At 50.6% G+C, this 19,144-nt stretch overlaps 1 protein-coding gene across 3 annotated transcripts in view; it reads right to left on the minus strand.

Moving 5' to 3' along the window:
• The window catches only part of PROM1 (prominin 1), a 90,934-nt gene that overhangs the window by 42,220 nt on the left and 29,570 nt on the right, over positions 1–19,144 (minus strand). The window contains exons 3-5 of one of the 3 annotated variants that reach the window (XM_045834317.1): positions 10,754–10,809; positions 4,578–4,604; positions 2,312–2,517 (exon numbers count right to left, since the gene is read on the minus strand). In XM_045834317.1, the coding sequence (XP_045690273.1) occupies positions 2,312–2,517; positions 4,578–4,604; positions 10,754–10,809 (289 nt within the window). The remainder of the gene's footprint in view (positions 1–2,311; positions 2,518–4,577; positions 4,605–10,753; positions 10,810–19,144) is intronic. The other 2 variants (XM_045834316.1, XM_045834318.1) reach the window with 2 other exon arrangements.

A 19,144-nucleotide genomic window follows, 5' to 3' on the forward strand; every position in this document is an offset into this window, starting at 1 on the left:
TATTCGGAAAACCTAACCCGAACCATAGACCTCACCCTACCCCTAACCCTGAATTCAACCCCAGCACTAGCCTAGCGCTGACCTACACTTGACCTTATCCTAACCCTAACCTTTATCCTAACCCTAGCCCTAACCCTCATCCTAACCCTAACCAAAACAAAACAAAACAAAATCATTTATTTGGGTAAATGAGTAACTACATGCTACTCATGAAGCATATTCCTGAAATTACATCATATGCATTTATATCAAGTGAAAACTATTAAATTGTCCATTAGGGATCACACTAACAAGAAGCCCTAAGAGCAAATATTTTCAAATGATACTTTCTCAACCGAGCCTCGTCTTTACTGGCCAGGGTGTGTCCACAGGGCACTAGGGGGAGAAGCCCTGCTGCCCAAGTCTTGGCAGGAATAACGGGTGCAAGTTCCAGCCCTAGAGGAACTTTTCCCAGTTCCCTGGGCTGGCAGGTCTGTGGGCTACGACGGACCTCTTTCCTGGGAGCTGGGGAGGAGGCGAGAGCTGCTGAGTGTGCGCATCCCTGAAAATATTTCAAATGCAAAGCAGAAAGACAGCAACATCTGGAATTAAGACGGTCTCGATCCTAACTTGTTTTTTTTAGAATTAAATGTGAATAAACATGCACATTATTTGCAGAGAAGGAGACAGAGAAAAGCAGGGAGACAGAGGGAGACAGAGGTGCCCCCAACCCTCATCTCTCACCGAGAACACAGAAGAACCCCGGTGGTCACAAAGGGTGCACGAAAGCAGCTCACACGTTCACCCGGAGGTTGTTTACAAGGACATCGCTCAAGTCTGTTACGTCACTATTTGCAGCAAAATGAGGCCTCGTAAAAAAACATCACCGCCGTGGAACACGTGGCCGCGCATGGGCGTCTGCTTTCTGTGGGGCTGTTCTGGTTGTTCACGGTTAACTTTTCATGTAACTAACACGGTGGGTAGGGAAGGAGCCCTCAAGTTGATCTGCAGTGAAGAGTGAGCTTCCTTCCTTCCCCTCCACAGCGGCCAGCTTCCTCCCCGCAGGCAACCGCCGTGGCCAGGCAATCCAGTCACAGGCTCAGGACAAATATACCCGAGGTTCGTATCTCCCTCTTTGTTGTGGTTATCCTAGCTGCCGTGTTCTACACACGGTCTGCAACCTGCCTTTTCCACGTTATCTCGCTTGGGGACTATTTTGTATCGGCATGTGGCGAGCTGCCAGTCCTTCTTCCCAGAGGGTATATTGCACTTCAGTAACTGGACACCCCACAGCATCCATCTTACCCTCTGGATGGCCACGTTCCAAGATCATTTCTTCTTGAATACACAGCTAGAACTCCAACGGGCAGGGCCGCATACATTGTTCTGTGTAATTTGGTTTAATTGCTGTTTAATTCTCTTTTCTGCTTACATTCCCCAATACCGGTTGTTTGGCACAACTTGAAAAATCTTAATCACGGCTACTGAGCAAATGCCATACTTAGAGGCACGGCCAGGAGGATGCCGACGGCCGATCCGCATTGTCTCTGAGTCTCTGGGAGCCCTGGCATTATTCACGCCACAGGTGCTTTATGCCTGTGGCTGAAATGACACGCGGCTTGAATGAATGAAGGAATGCGGGATGACGAGCAAAGATCACAACCGGGGACCGGTGTCACTGAGAACATTCCTCAGCGGAGGGGCCTGATTTGGACTCTCAACAAAACGTCATCCTCTTAAAAGAAAAGCAGTGCCCTTCAGACCTGCTGGTCAGTTGGAAAACTTTTGCGAGCAGGACTACAGGAAGAAACGCCCTAATAAACTGCACGGTGTGTTCCAGATGTCGAGAGAGGGCAGCAGCTTCATGGCAAATTTAAGAAACTATAGGTACATTAGTAGAAAGTTAACTCCATTCCACGGTTTTCTTCAGTTCCCAAATTCGGATCCCTTTGGAGGTACAAATCATCTAGCAATCCTGGCCCTGCCTCCCTGCAGGCTGCCTGCCTGCGTCAGCTGTTCAGGAGAAGGGAGCCTCTGTTCCGGAGGTGAGTGCCTCGTGCAGTCTAAGGTTTGTCAGCATGTTTTCGAGACGGAAGTGTGTCTAAGGGTTGGGTTAGCATGTGGATTAGGGCAGCATGACTACAGTGCTAACCTGCGGTGCCAGTGATACAATTTTAAGTCATCTCAGACAAGCATTTTCCGTCTCTTTTGTGGGGTTTTTTTGGGGGGGAGGGTTGTTTTTGTGGCTTTGTTTGTAACTCACAAGTTTTACATGAGACATTCCTCATCCACCAAAAACCCGACCAGCTGTGCTGTCCAAGACTCTACTTGCCTTATGACGACACAGGTCACCAAGAGGGAGACCGCGTAGCATTTCCTCAGGAAGGCCCCGTTCCTCTTCTGCCGCTGGTGCATCTCTCCACCACACTTGTTGCAGCAGCGGCACAGGCCGAAGCACAGGCCCACCACAGGCATCAGGACGACAAAGAGCAGCCCCAGGGCGGCGCAGACAATGATCCCGATCTCATAGTGGACCACCTGCAAGTCAAACAAAAGAAGTGTCATGTACTGTGACTCGGAACGAGTGGCCCGTCCCACAGCGTCCCACAGTGTGCAGGGTTCGCGTTCTGTAGTCTGTCTGCCACCCTGAGTGTTCGCGCACATGTGGGTGCACGGGCGTGTGTGTGGATTTCCATTGGCAAGCCCCTCGGAGCGGAGGAGGCAGAGATGTGAGTGATGAGAACGTGGGCCCAAGTGGTTCCTGCGTTCTTTCAGCTCCAGAGAAAAACGTCCAAAGGCAGAGTCAAGTTGCAGGGGGTTTCGTTTCAACCCCAGACGTATTCTGGTTATTTTCAAACAAACAGCGTAACAGACACTGGCAGAAGTCCCCGTGTGGCGAAGGCTCTGCATTTAGGGTGCTTTCGCCAGAAAAGCAGAACCAGGAGAAGTTATCGAGGACTGGAAGCAGTTTGGATAAGATCGATGAATGACAAGTTCATAGTCCGTTACAAAAGAACCGGGAATATATCAACATTTAGACAAAAGGCTCAGACTTTCTGAGTCTGACACGGCCACTCAGCTTCCCCAGCCACCCGCTAGGAATAACAGTGCATGCCTCGTAAAATCCTAGCGAACGCTGCAGACAATGTCTGAGCAGTCATAACTCGCCGAGTAAAGCACCGGGCACCGGGGACACATTCGGTAAGTGGCAGCTCTCCTCACATGGTGCCGGCGAGGCCGGGCTGGGCCGCCCGTGCCTCCGACACTTCTTCGAGCGCTCGAGTCCTAGCAACCGGCACAACTTCCAGATGCCATCATGTGACCGAAACATGTTTTCCTAATCACTCCTGACTTTATTCGGGCATAAATAAAAATTCATGCAACGGGATGACGAAACTTGACCTCGTTCCAATTCGTATGTAGTTACTCACGTTTCCATCAGGCAAGACGTTTGTAAAGAAAGGCAGAACATTACAGGTCGGCGGTTTGCAACTAAGGGACCAGCTAGTTAGCAACGGACACTGAAGCCAAGCCGGGCCGACGAAACAAAACACAAGGGTTGGTCCTGGGAGCAGAGGTGATGTTTGAGGAGAGGAGACCAGGGACCCACTTTCAATCCCAGCAGGGGGCTTCCAGGCCCCTAAAATGGAAAATGTTACCTCACAAGCGTATGGCAAAGGGCCCGCCGTGGAACGACTTAACGTGGAAACAACCAGCCAAGTGCCTGGCAGGCACACAGCAAACATTCAGTCCGCAGTCGTTGCCTCTGTGGGCACATGCTCGTACGCCACGTCAGGGGCACAGGGCACTGGAACACTGTTACTTACTTAGACATAAAGGTTAAGATGCCACACAGAAAAGCGTGGTTAAATTTTGCTGCATCCCCGTCGAGTACGTGCTCCTGCTTAAACTAAGTCCACCTGCCCGTGGTCAGGAAGAGTCAGGGTTCGCTGCGGCTTTTAACCCTTCCTTGGGGATTCGTGGCATTGGCCGATGGAGAAACCAGCTCCAGACACCCCAAATTCTTATACATACATTTTGCTATCACTTCTCAGCAAATATTCTACATTATTTACCATTTTTCAATGAATTTAAAATTCTTCCTGAATCTCAAGAAACGCTGAACCCAAACCCAGGAGGGAAAGCGTATTGAAATGTTTTAAATATATTCTCTTTAGCTCCAAACAGAAATTCCATATTTGCCATACAAGCTTTCCAATGTTACTGACTAAATATGACGTCAGACCGCATACAGACAAGAAATGTCATTTAAAGAGTTGACTTCCAGCCTGGAGTCTGGCCAACATCTGACCAACACCTCAATGACCTTCTGAAACCCCGAGGCCTCTGGGAGGCTTTGTGGATTGCCAAGGGACGATCAAAGATTTGCTGGGAAGGGTCGCTGTTCTTCCATGAGCCGCTACAACTGAAGGACGACTAAAGACGATCGATAGCAGAAACGGAAGTGACACAAATGAGTTAAAGGCCATCACAGCAGACACCACAGGGAAGGGTAGACAGCTCTGGCAACAGCATTACACTTACACGACTCACGGACTTTAGACAGAGCAAGGTGAAGGAGCAGACAAGGAGTTTACCTTCAGGGTCAAGACCACACTTTCTGGCTGCGGAGGTCAAAGTGGCGAGGAGACCGTGTGAGGCAGAGGGAGCATGCACCGAGAAAACAGACACAGTGCGGTGAGTGATCAGCCACGGAGAGCACCCAGTGGGAGAAGGAGCACCACAGGGCGGACATATAAAACGCGAGTGTTTCTTAGAGGAAGAGTGTGTTGAGTAGCATCACGTTCTGGGACTTACATTTGAATTCACGTTTGGATTTCTTGAAAGGTTTTTAATCAGCAGGCTAACTGGTTTTGGACAGAGGACTGAGAAGGACAGGGACAAGCGCTACACACACCACCACGTGGTCTTCACGAAATAGAGAAGCAGCTGCTGCCACGAACCCCAGAGCCAAAGGCGGCACCTGCCAAAGGGTCCCTTCTGACGTGGGAATCCGATGGCGCCCTCGACCCGTTTAACAGCGTTCCCTGAATCTCCACGATGCTTGATTCAGGCTTAACGTGGTCCGATATTGTTTAGTCTCGGCTTCGTGTCCCCACTCTTCCTGACCATTGCCGTCTCTCGGAAGCTTACGCTCTCTCCCCACCCTCACTCTGGGCTCCCTCGTGTTCCCTCCTTGTCCAGAGCGCTGTTCCCATGACACTTTCCCTGATGAAATGCATCACCCTTAACTGGATGTTCTTTCCTCCAGGAAGTCTGTCTTGATAGCCTGGGTTTGCTTTGCAGCCCTCCTTCGGGCTGCCTTGGAGTCCTGTGCTTGCCCTTTCCCGGCACTCACCCCACGTAGTAGGGTGACCGGCTGCACTGCGCGCCCTGGGAGACGGAGAGCCCCGGCGGTCACGCTCGCCCTTCTCTCCCAGCACCAGCCCGGGACCTGGCAGGCAGCCGGTGCCCATCGGAATCAGATAAACGGGTGAGTTCAGGGAGTGGGAGCTGCTGCCTTGGACCAACGATTCCTCAACAGTGAGTGGCCCAGAGACAGAGGCTGGTCCGTCAGTGATGAGCATGGACCAACCCCCTTTGAAGTAGAAAATTCTGCTCAATTCATAAGACTATCTTTTGGGGGGGGAGGGAGGTGAGACATGTATGAAGGGGAACAAAGTCATCATGGCTGACTTACTAAATGTCCTTAACGCAGCAAAATAAAATTAGGTGGCTCTACACCGTTTCCCAGACTACTTCTTTGAAATGGTCTGGTCCAAGAAATCCAAGTTGGGAAGCTATTGTTGTAGATGGCAGATTTTCACAGAGGAGAAAGAGAAACGTTTGTGATATTAGCAACTTTTGAATGAGGTACCCAAAATGTTGACGTGGGCGGCAGTTCAGATGCCTCTGCCCCCTGGGCCACCGGCAGATTGAATGACCCCGCCCTCTTCCTGTGTGGGGAACCTACAAGCCCGATACCTCCCAAACAAACTCACTCCCAAGAGCGCCCCCCAGTGTATGTCAGAAACACTGACTTCAGGCTCCTCCCCCCAAAGTGGGCGTCAGGAGATTCCGGGAAGAGCGGGAATCTGTCTCTAAAGTGGCCCTGTGTGGAGGCTATGAGCAGGTAAGTCTGGGAAACCCACTCTCGGCTCCCAGGGCTGACCGTGCTGGGCTCCAGCCAGGGCAGAGCGGCCTGCGGGCCCCGCCAGTCAGCCGACTGCTTGTGTTTCCCTTCCCCCACGCCAGGCAGGTCTGATGTGTTGGCGAGGGGACCAGCGCCCCTCCGGGGAGCTGGGGCCACATCTCCCTTCTCCGTGCCTGGGCCAGCTGTCGCACAGGTCTGAGGCTATCACCCGTGCGATGTAGCAGTTGGCATCGTGCCTCCGCCACTGAGTGTCGAGGCTTTCCAGCCGCCGTTAATCACCATCACCGCCACCCAGGGGCCTTGTGGAATACATCAATAAGCAATCAACCCTGACCGACTACGTCAGAGTCTCTGGGGTCTGGTGGAGGCATCGGTACCATGTTACTCGGAGCCTTGGTTACCTTAGCGACAGAAGCGGGTCGAGCAGAGGCCCTGTTTTACACAGTTACTGCAGAGACAGCCCGGGAAGCCGTGAGAAGCAACCCGTGTAGTGCATTGTTCTGTTCCAAGGGCTTTACACGGACTATTTCATGTAGGCTGAGTGGGTCAACACATTAAAGGGCTTAGACCAGAGCCTGTCAGCGGAAGGCTCAATCAATAAGAAAAAGGAATAATCCATGCATGTCAGCGTTATTCTTGTGTCTGAGCTCCAGGGAGCCCCAGACGATGATCCTGGTCAGGGGCTTACACGGCTTTCCATCCCCATGCCCCCTGAGACCCCTGGAAGGGACTCGACCCTGAGAGCGTGTTCTCAGAGGCGGCAGGTCATCACGCGCTCGCAGGGCAGGAAACGGGGAACTAACTCACCTTTCCCAAACATCATGCGAGAAGCAGCAGGGACCGGTCCCAAGCCCTGCCCCTGCCCCCACGGGAAGCTTCAAGGAAGGGGATGGTAGTGACTGAGGAAGGAAATGAACGAGGGAGATACAAACCAAGAAGCTGGGGGGGGAGATGAACCACAACCCCCTGGAACCTAATTCAGGAAGTCATCCCGAGGAAACTCGCCATTCCTGCGAACAGTGGTGGTGTGCAGAGTAAGAGAGGTGACAGGTGGGGGGGGGAGGGGTTTGCCGGGAGAACTGCCCTCTGAGAAGGTTTCTAGACACGTGGGAGGCACTGGTGGGTTATTGGTGGAAAGCGGTAAGTAGTCGTCTACCTAAATTTCCTCAGACGATGCATTCTTTGAGTATAGGAAACGTGTTCCGCTATTCAATCGAGCAGCTGTCGCTTAACAAGCTAGGCTGAGACGCTCTCTCTGCAGAAACCCTGCGTGAGCATGTGAGGGGGGTGATGCTACGTTTCTCCCCTTTGCTGATGGTCAGGCAGCACGTGGTGAAAGCTGGGAGGGACTCCCCCACACTCTCCGATCCTCCAGGGAACGGATTCGGGAGCTTGGGAATACCGGCTCTTGAGCACAGGGCATGGCACACACTGGCCGTGCCAAACGCCCCAAACGCTGAATGGGTACGTCAGTTGCCTGCGTCCTCGCTACCTTACCATCCACGCGTGTATCTTGTCCCACAACCTCCCCTTCCCCAACTGGGAGCTCTTGGGGTACAGGTCTGTCCCCCTCCCTGGCACTGCTCCTAGTGAGTTACTCTAAATGTCAATTAAATAAATGCATTAAACAAAAGAGAGAAAATTATGTTTACAATGTCACAGAAGAGAAGGAGCTCAAGGGTCACAGGCACTACTTTTAATTTTCAGGTGAAGTCCGGAAAGGAGGCAGTGCTGTGACAGGGACCTATTTCCCGGGGACAAAGGGTCTGCGCGGCTGAGTCCCCCAACCCCTGATGGAGAAGGGTCCCTGACAGGGCCCCCACCGGAAGGAAGGTCACTCACTCAGGGGCCCAGGCCCCTCGGCCGGCGGAGGCTCACCAGCAGATGGCACACTGAGCTCGGGCCGTGAGCGCTCAAAAGACTCCCCAGCCCCACTCACCTAGACAGGTCTTACCTGGGCGGCTGCAGTAATTCGCGAGCCAGTGGGCACGGGGCAGCATGGAAGATGCCACTGGTGCCCACCCATGTCCCTTAGACCTTTGCCATCCTGATATGTCTCTTTAGACTTCTAACTCCCGGCACTTCTAACTCTGTGCTCAAAAGCGTTTTCTAGAACCACAGGTCAGACCTGCCTAAGGACTAACACTGTCGCCCACCGCTGAGCAGCCCTTAACCAGTGCCCCTGCAGTCCTGGGGTTCAGACACCTCAGTTCCCTCACTCTTCCCATGGGCCGGTTTGGACGCAGGTGGCAATTCCAGCTGCACCAGCGGCAGGGGGCACAATGGCGCTTCCCTTACAGGCTGCCCTTCCTGCCCTTCCCCATATCACCTCCCACTTCCCCATCACCTGCCCTCGTACCTGCCGAACAACTGACTTGCCCTGGAGCCCGGGCCTCAGGGTCTGTCCCGGGAAACCTCACCTAACACACCCAGCATTTACCAGACGGAAACCCTCCCACAGTGCACCCGCTCCTTTGTTGTCTTGGCATAACTAAATCTCTCTTCCTGGCACAACGGTGGAAACTGTGACCCAGGCCACACCTCGGGTAGAATTCAGTTCATTCCTGCAGGTCGGTCCTGTCTCCTCTCTCCACTCTGCACCTGATGTTTTCTTTTATCAGTTTGCAAAGGCACCTGATGTGAGAAGAAAACGCAAAAACCAAAGAGCAGCACTTTTGCAGGACCTCCAGCCCTAACACGAAGCCAGCCGGGGGAACGCCCAACCAAGAAGCCGGCCCAGGACCAAGAACCTGACACACAGATTCAACTATTTTTTATTTTCATAACATCCAAAGCAACAGACATCTGTTGGTTGTTTTTGTTGGCAATCTACACTCCTCATAAACCAAAATCAAAAGGACACCTTCTTCTGTTTAGGTAGCCAGTCATGAATACCAAAGGAATGACCTTGGCATCAAGTAGAGACAGGCAAGGTACTTTGATATTTTCTGAAAATACTGTCCACCAATCACAGCGAGGTGCTGAAGACCCTGCAGCGACCTGGCCCCAGTTCGCCTCCCCCGCCTCGCCCTCCTCGCCCTGCCGGCTCTGTGCAGGAACTTCCCCCTTCACACCTTGTCCTCCCGGCCCACACCTTGTCCTCCCGGCCCACACCTTGTCCCCCCGGCCCACACCTTGTCCCCCCGGCCCACACCTTGTCCTCCCGGCCCACATGCTCCCTCAAGTCTGGGACGCCATCAAGGCTGCCTCCCCATCTCCCCCGCCCTGCTCCCCTTTGCACCTCAGGCCCCGAAGTCACCTCCCCACAGAAGAACGTCTGGTCATGATGAATTCTTTTTTTCTCTATGTTCCTCTGTATGCTACTTATAAATCTACTTTTTCCTTCTCTTTTTCCTTTACATAATTACACATTGTCTTGGCCATCTGGCTCGTAGCCCGCTGAGACCCGGGCTGCCTTCCTCACCTCCAGCCCCCTCCAACCCCAGGTACGTGCACGCACAGAGCGTTCCAAACACAGTGCTCAAACGGGAAGCTACTTTTTGACAAGCTATCTTTTTAAAAAAGTATGCACCCCCTTTCCTAGGGATGTTCAAGCAATTCTACAATTAACCCTTAAACAACACAGCTTGAACTGCGCAGATACACTCATCCCCAGATATTTTTAATAAATACACACCCTACTGTAAATGTCCTTTTCTTGTCATTTTCTTCATCACATGTTTCTAGTTTCCTCTATTGCAAGAATACAGTATATATTACACAGAACATACAAAATGGGTGTGAATCTACTGTTTGTTACCGGTAAGGCCAACAGTAGGCTGTGGGGGACAGAGTGAAGCTGTTTAAGTTGTCAAGCTGTTAAATTACTAAAATCAAGTAGGTTGAGGCATGAGTAAATGATTCTGTTCTTGTTTCAGGCAGCTTGGGGACTTAAGCTTTTGAACTTTCAAGTCCTGTGTCAATGCCTGGGTACACATCAGACCTCCGGTTACCCGCGAAGGGCTAAGGAGAGACCGTTCACGGACCCAGACCACCGGACCTCGGGTCGCCACCTCAGACCCAGCCAGAGGCCACAAACGCTGGGCTGAGCGGTCTCAAGAATGGGACTTTACTGGAGCTGCTCTGAACCCTTCTTTCTTGTGGAAACGCTCCTGTGCTTCGCCTAGCTGTGTGCCAGTTGGCAAACTCTAAGGCCCGTGAATAAATCTTTGCCATTTATTTCTAGCAAAGCTTCCAGACTCTTCTTGAGTTTTTTTTTTTTAACAGCTCTTGGTAATGAAGGTGTCAGGGCATCAAAAGTCCCACCAGCATTTTTGACAGCATGGGGCGTGGCGCCCCAACCCCCACATTGTTCAAGGCTCAGCTTGACTTAGGGACTTCTCCTCCCTCCGCCAAAAAAGCAGCATAATACTTCCTTTAAGGAAATGTTAGTTTTTAAATATCATACAGCTCGAAAGATGTTTCTTGAACCGCTGCTTTTGTGATGTTTGCTGTTGTTCAAGTGAGATTTATAAGGTGTTTCAATGTTCCATAGAAGTCCTTAGTCAAAAAAGATGACTGCATTCACAGATCCCATAACCTGTTACTTAAAGATTTACTTTCCAGCCAGTCAAATTTTGCTCATACTCACTTTAAAACAAGTACATCGATAAAAATTACCTTCTCATAATCAGTTGAAAGGTCAAACTTCTTTTGTATTATTTTTCTTAAAATATCTGGGGAAAAAAGCCATAAAACAACAGTGAAATTACTTTTTCGGTAGAAGTATAAAATGTATATTTAAAAGATAAAGCTCTATATATGTTCACATATTATTATACCTCTGTATACTACTATACTCTTAGAATGTCATTCCTATTTCTTAATGCAGGTAAATAAGTGAGCTCACGAGGCTCTTCACTGTTAACAAGGACTGGAGGACAGGTATTTCTGACTCACTGTGTTGCCAGTGGCAGAACTAGAGGGTTGCCATTTGTAAAAGCTTTTGGTCTCTCACATCCCACCTTAATACTTATCAGCGAACTACATACACTTCACTAGAAGTCACTGATAAAATGTTACACTGCAATTGCTAATCCTTCACTATTTGGAACCACAAGTACAATTTACTCTTCCACAATTTCACATGTATATGATATTTTGCCAATGAAAGGAATCTTACCATGAACCTAACTAACCCAAGAGTCTGAATCACAAAACACCTCTCCCACGTCATCTCCGAACACTGCATAGAACCCCTCAGGTTTCAGCTACACCCAACTGGACTTCTGCACACACGTTCTTTTGGGGCATTTTCAAATGCTCACGTCGGCTAAGAGCCCCCTGTTATTCTGCCTCACCAGCCTAGTAGTTAATATGCATACCTGGTGTCCATACAAAGCACTTTGTCTACATTGATTATGTAAATGTTCGTTTTGTTCATCGCTGCTAATTTTTTCTGCTGAAAGTATTCTAATTCAGGGGTTTTTTTGTTTTAAAGACTTTTTAAAAAGTCTTAGTCAAGTTTCATATTCAGGTCATTTTATTTAGTCTCTACCTAATGTTTTCTAGTCTCTTTAACCAGATGCAACTGGTCAGAGTACAAATTATTCAAATGAAGCGTAAAATTAAGTTACAGACTTAGAAGTATTACGGTGTTAAATATTAAAATTGAGTCTTAAAATGTACAGAACAAGCTGTTCTTTAGGAGCAAACCTAAGAGAGAGACTAATTTTTTTCCCTAAATGTTTAAATGTGTTAATTGTACTCAGAATTCTAGTTAATAAAAATCACACACACACACAGAGTCAGCCCTCACGGGCACGTACAGTGTTTACTTGGAAATGAGATTAACGAAGAGCAGAAACAGTACTAAGCGTCTCTCGGAGAGGACACGGCCGCCATGTCCCTCTTTGACCCTGAGAGGCCGCTCAGTGAGTCATAAACTCACACGGTGGGGAGGGTCTCTACCAAACAGGACTTCATCTCTTCCTCTGTGAGTAAAATCAACACCGATCCAAAAAAAAGACATTATTCACATGTTTACTGAAAGTATTAGTTTTATAATAAACTAAAATTCAAATTTATTCTAGAAACTTATAAAAACTAGGCTTTTGAGTGTGTAGCTTTATAGTAAATTAGATATTAATTAGTACATGCTCACTGTTTCTTTCCAGGTATAAACGATTTTCTACGGGCTCTTAAAGATAAACTTGGAGCCCTGGCTGGAGTAGCTCAGTGGATTGAGCTCGGGCTGAGAACCAAGGTGTCGCAGGTTCGATTCCCAGTCAGGGCACATGCCTGGGTTGCAGGCCATGACCCCCAGCAACCGCACATTGATGTTTCTCTCTCTCTCTCTATCTCCCTTCCTTCCCTCTCTAAAAATAAAAATAAATAAATAAAATCTTTGAAAAAAAAAGATAAACTTGGTAACTTGCCCCTGTTTAGACCGAGTTCCTGAGGGGAAAGGGGAGGGGCGGATGAGCACACCCAGTGGAATGCCTGACACTGCAGATGGAACACCCACCACCCAGTCCATGGTTGGGGTCCTGGGGGCGCCGGCAGTGCTCAGGGGGTGCAGGAGCCTCGAGGAAACAGCTGGGGTCCTGGTTGGTGTCTAATACACTGACACGAGACGTAGTAGCATCTCTCACCTCCCCTCTGGTGCGGCACAGCCTTCAGTGACCGCCCCCCCTTGGTGGCACAGAACGTGCGTGTCAGCAGAACCCGCCTGCCCCCTCATTTTCCTGGGCCCGCTGCTGGATTCCGAAGCCCCTTGCAGTGCGGCGGGGCCTGAGTTCCGGCCAGTTCCGGCAGCGTGTGGACAGAGGCACGTGCACGCCGCTTCCAGGCCTGGCCTCTAACACCTCCCGCCAGACCTCCGCGCTCGCCTTCCCTACCCACTTCCCACCACAGTGTAGAGGGTCCCGTGCAGCACTCAGAAGCCCGAGGTGCTGGAGGCGCCACTGGACAGAGCGAGCCGCGGTGCCCAGACCTCTCTGCCTCGCCGCTTCGACACGCATGAGCAGGGAGAGCGGGGGCATTTTCCTCCCTGAAATTGGGGCTTTCGTCCTAACAGATGGTGGTCACTTACTCTCACTAAAAGAGCCCTGGCCATTGAGACCCCCCACCATATTTCTGCGGCTGCACGCACCCTCCACCTGCAGCCTACCCTGCCGACTTTGACCGCACGAAGGTGAACTCGTTTTTCCCAGGAGAGGGTCTCCACGAGCCCATGCGGGTCACGCAGCGGATGGAGACTTGGCGAAGCCAACAGGTTGGCCCTAAGGTAAGCTGAGATTGTACAAGGTGTCTTCTTAAGACACTGGTCTTCTGTATTCCTACAAGAAAATGCATGAGGAGGTACTAGAACCCAGAAAGGTCACTGCAACATGCAAGGCTCCGGTAAAATGCTCTTGCTGCCTGCTCTCACTCACGGGTCTACAAAGCTTCAGAGTCATTTATAGGCCTGTGTTCAGGGCCCACAAGCCTTCCAAAAGCATCACCACCAACAGAATTTTCCTAATCTACAAAGTACATATTCATAACCCGTTTAAACCACAGATTCAAGCCTGTCTCTCCTGCCAAAATATTGAAAGGAAATGCTCGCAGATTACGGCGTTATTCTGGGAAATGTGCATCCAAAAAGGATTAAGACTAAATTGACAGGATCTTGGTACCCTCCCCAAGAGTCCTGGACACAGAACGGCACAGATGGGAGGGAAGCACCAGCTTCCAGGTCCTGGCTGCTCTTTCCGAAGGGGAATAAAGATTTCAATCAAGACTCAAAGTTTCTTGGTGGAAATATAAACATTTATGCGGTTTGTCCGTGGCCCCCAGCACTTCCTCCAGAGATCCCAGATGGGAGGGATCTTACGTTATAAACAGAAGTAACTCACTGCCGGCAAATCTGCTCTTCTTCCTTCATCAGGCTGGGCTTCCTGGGTGTCGTTTCTACGCTTTGGAAATTTCAGATTCAGATTTCCGAAAGCGCGATTGTTTCTCGACAGAAATATATCTCATTAATTCAAACAAATCTGGAAATTTCCTGTTATTTGGATAACTTGACTTAGTTTACCCGTTACCAAGAACGTTTAAGGAGCAGATTTATTGCACGAACACGTGGAAATCTCCTTGAATCCGCATCGCGTGTGTGACCAGTTCTGATAGCCGAGAGGCTGGCTGAAAAAGAAATCGTGTCTTGGGCATTTTATTTTAACTTACAGCAAATCCACACACATGTGTTAGCCATCATTTGATGAGAAGGGTGCTTTTGTGAGTACGAGTCATCCGGCTAGAATGGAGGTGCGTGAGGACAGCATCTTGGGTCAAGGGAAGCTCCCCCTCACTCATTTAAAGGCCGACTTGGGCCAACCACCCCATCTCAAAGCCGCAGGTTTAGGGTCGATGTCGCCTGCCGGAGTCGCACCATCTACACACAGCACAGGTGGTACCGAGAAAGCACTCGGGGACCACAGGTGCTGCCTGAAGACACAGGAGGACCTGGCTTACTTGCTTCTCCAGTGACTGGAGCGGGGAGGAGGCTAGGCTTTCCTCTGATCCCCAAACATGGGGATCGTGGTGTCGGGGAGGCTTCTCCAAAGAAACAGAACCAACAAGAGACGGATGGAGCCCTTCGTCCTGCAGTTCAGAGCCTCCGTTGACATGACTGGGCTCTTCAGTTTGGCTTTTTAATAAAGAAATGGATGCTGCAGACCTTTGGAAGCCAAGCTGAGTTTATTAGAACTTCTCGAAAGGGATTCCCCCCGCCTCCGAGTGTATAACCGAGTTTCTGGAGGGCGGGCGAGCCCCTTTCCTTCACTTAAAAGGCAGTGCGGGACCCCCTGGTATGCTTTCTTCCTTCGTGACAGCTGTCAGCACGGGACTGTGGGGCCTCCTTTAATCACCCAGAACCGGAGCCGCTTCTCCCTGAAGGACTGACGCGCCAGCGCGCACAGGCCTGCACCAGAATTAACCACGGTGCTGACTCCCTCTCCAAGAAAAATGCTGGGGAAAAACGCTGCACAGGAGGCTACCTTTGCAAAAACATCTGGCACCAGGCTGGTCCTCACGGCTTTCTCTGGGCCACGTGTGCACGCCAGTCCCTGCGCTGGGATTTTATTTTACCTTTATGGCAGGCGGCCAAGCCTGTTAGTGGCCCAGCGTGGCCTTCAATCATTTCACATTCTTTCCGAGGAAGCAGGTGCTCGGGCTGCACAGGGCAGGGAGACCGCTGGGGTCTCGTGGAGCTCAGAATCCTGGACATTGGCAGCTGCGAGTCCCCCGAGAGGGCTCAGAGCCCAGGGGCCTCCCTAGCGATGGGAGGGGCGGGGAAGAGGCCCCGGGACCTGGGACAGGCCGGCAGCTGTACTACCACCACTGGTGAATCCAGGGAGGGCGCAGGGAACACAGCCAAAACATCTGCAGATTCCCATGGTATTTGGCTTGTCGTTAAGACATTCCTGGAAAGCTAATTCCATTTATAGCCTTTGTCTCTGCTGGAAAGTTTGCCTGGAGGATCTCTGAAAGGAATGTGGTTCAAATCCCTCCCTTTTTTTTGGTCTGTCCCGAGATCCACATGATCTCACACACAGTCTTGTGAGAATGTGAATCAGCTAAACTCTGTGCTGTTCTTTGTGTGACCCTGGGGCTCAGCTGTGGGTAGTCGCCTCCTCACCTCGGGGGCAGAGCGTGGGGCATGGGGGGCGGAGAGAAGGGGGACTTGACTTTCCGTGGGTACTTTCAGCTCACTTTCAGTTTATAAAATAATATTTAAGGTTTTTTAAACAAAAAACATGTATGGACATACTTTTCTCTACCCCTCCCCTAAGAAAAACATAACTCTTAACGCTATCAAGTTAGAACATTCACTTCCTATAAATGTTAAGTCATACTTTGCAGTATCTTGTGCAGATACGTGACCTAGAGCCATTTTTAGAGCATTTCAGCATTTAGTGTTCCTCATTTAAAAAACCCGAAAAGACATGAGACTGAAATCTGCGAAAATGTAGACGCTGCCCAATAAATAATCATTAGAAAATAGATCATTAAATATTCAAGATCTGGAAAAGCCTAGCTTTGTCCCAAGAAATGTGTGGTTCAGGCAACATGTATGCTTCCTCTAGCGTTTTGTTAAAGTGCCAGAACCACCTCCCCGAGGCTGTGCGTGTCCACCTCTCCCACCGCCCACCCCTGGCCTGTGGGGCTGCGGACTCTCCCAGAGTCTCAAACCGCTTTCTGCCAGGGGTACTTCTTGGTGCAATTACACAATTTACTTAATCATTATGCAAATGGATAAAACATGCCCACGAAAAGTGAAAGTTGTTGTTTATAGAAATTCTACATCGAATGTTTAGAAAACTCAGTAACATTTTTAAAAGTCGTTGTTTTAAAAAGAAAAAAAAAGTTGTTGGATTCAGTATGGAGAGGACAACAACTTGAAAAGCTCAGAGAGAAAATGAGGAGAAACTAGGGGGAAAAAAATCAGCCTCAGTTGACAGCACAAATTCCCGTTACGTGAATAAAACGCAAACTGGAAATCATGAAAGTTGTGTTGCTGGGGAAGTGCTTATCAGGAGATGCACACTCGCCAACATTAAGAATGTTCAATGCCTCCCTGGCTAGTGTGGCTCAGGGGATTGAGCACTGGCCTGTGAGCCAAAGGTTCACTGGTTCAATTCCCATTCAGGGCACATGCCTGGGTTGTGGGCCAGGTCTCCAGTTAGGGGTGCGTGAGAGGCAACCACACATTGATGTTTCTTCTCTCCCTCTTTCTCCCTCCCTTCCTCTCTCTAAAAATAAATAAACAAAATCTTTTTTAAAAAAGAATGTTCAGTGCAAAATTAGGAGGTAAAAATCTACAAAATAACACTCTTCCCACCAGCAAGGAGAACTAGCCAGATAACACGTGACATTATTGCTCTTCGTTGGCCCACCCAAGACCTGAGGCTGCAAAGCAATGAATTCCAAAGAGCACCAAGCAGTAAAGAAGAAATCACCGAAAATGTTGACAAACTTTTAAAGGCCAACTGTGGGCTAACGTGTCCATGTGGAAGGTTCTGGAAGGGCCGGAAACAATGAGTTTACATGTGCTTGCAAGCTTCCACTGGATGCTCATAAGAGAGAATGGGCCAGGGCAGATGCCAAGAAAGTCTCCTGGGTGGTAAAACATGACCACGAAAGGGAAGTGGGGGCTGCAGCTGGGAGACAGGCAGGGAGACCCCTTCCAGGTCCTTAGACCCTGTTCACGGACGAGGGAAAAGCCTTAAAGCCGTCAGGAGAGAGGCAGCAGACCCTCTGCGCCGGAGCCAAGGCAAAACTCTACTGAGGTGTCTAAGGTGGGAGTACCCGCAAAAGCCGTCTGCCTGTGGGGAGGAGGTTGGGAACCCTCCTGCCGGGAGGATACAGGGAACAGCCTATTGCTGCAGGGGATGGCAGGGGGACAGCGTGGGAGCAAAACCCCCTCTGCTCCTGGGAAAGGAAAAGAGTTGTAGGCATGCCACCACTGCGAGCCGGGTAGAAAACTCTCTCCTCCTCGAGACTAGCAGAGACTCCAGGCAAGGATCGGCTGCCTCGGGGACGCGGTGTAAGAACACGGAGGGAGGCCGCCTTGCCTCCTCTGCCACACCCTGTCCTGGGTGCTGAGGGTGCAGAGAAGGAAAGACGCAATCTGTGCCGTTAATGGGCTCAGAGTCTCCCGGGAAGACAGGTGCGTAAATGAGAGGAAGCAGGTGTGCTGGGTGGGGAGCTGCGGCCGTGGGAGGTTCGACGTCAGCGGGCAGGCCGGGGGCGTTGGCAGGAGCAAGGCAAGACCGGAGCAGGTGATCTTTGAGACGTCTTAAGGGGAAGTAGACATGTCTCCAACTATGCCGGGAAAGGAAGAAACTTCAGGAAAAGGGAACATCGTCATGAGAGGACGTGACTGGTTTCGGGAACTACAAATAACTGGCGTGGCTCACATAACATATCCAAGTCGGGAGATGAGGAAAGAGAGGCAATTAGCCTAATAGTTTAGAGCAGAGAATTCCAGCCCTGCCACGAAACGGCTGTGTGGACTTGTGCAGGGCGCCTACCCATTCTGTGCCTCGGTTTCCGCATCTGTGAATGAGCCTTGGAAGGGGGTGGTCGTTAACGAATGACTGGCTCTGAGCTCCCTAAAAGCTGTAAACACCCATCATTCTGAGAAGTGAAGAGTGCAGCGACTGGGTGCCAAGCCCTCACTGCGCCCCGAATGAGCTGACTTTATATCGTAAGATGCTGAGCAGGACACTGGCGTGGCCGTGGGTCGAGGGGGCTGGCAGGCCTCATGACACATGCTTTGGGAGCGCAGGCTCCGGTCAAGGCCCCACCCCTTTGGGATCAATAGCAGACCCACGCTGGCTGACCGGGCTGTGTGGTCAAAGCCCAGGCCTTTCTCCGGTCACAGAATGATTTTTCTCAAAGCCAAGCAAGCGGGGACCTGACTCCTGACCCTGATTTAGTGAGCCCAGCGTTTGAAGTCCTCCACTTATTCGTGGCAGAGATACAAGCAGCATTAGGAACTGAGAATGAGACTGGAATTAGTAAGAGCCCAGTGGCCCCCAAAGCCAACACCCCAGACCCAGTACAAAGAGGACACCTGCTTGCTTGCTTTGAACGTCTCCTATGTAAACTCCCCAAGTGTCAGAAAGCAAAACCCCAACTGCAGAGGAAAAGAATAAAATGCCCAAAGGCCATCTTCTTTCAATCTAAACACGAAACAGTCCAACTTCTGTCAGGTCTCTGTAACCATGCCTGTTTATTAGCTGCGGGATCGGAACCCCGCAGCTGGCTGGAGACTGAAAGGGCTGTTTCATAAGAGCTGAGCCTCAGCACGCCAAAGGCGGGACTCAGTGCACCTCCTCCCCGGGTGTTTCTGATCTGTATCTGTGCAAACAGACATCCACTGCGCTCCCGGGGATTCCAGACCCTTGAGCTCTGTGCAGGCCACTCCCCAAATCACCACTGAATCCTCGGGAAGCACGGGACTACGTGGGTTTCCCCAGTTCCTGTCACTACGCGCTGGTACCAGGGTGCTCCTGATACCGCAGAAAG

The sequence above is a fragment of the Phyllostomus hastatus genome, unplaced genomic scaffold (genome assembly GCF_019186645.2).
Source record: "Phyllostomus hastatus isolate PE091 unplaced genomic scaffold, TTU_PhHast_1.1 phas_contig_196, whole genome shotgun sequence".
NCBI lineage: Eukaryota > Metazoa > Chordata > Mammalia > Chiroptera > Phyllostomidae > Phyllostomus > Phyllostomus hastatus.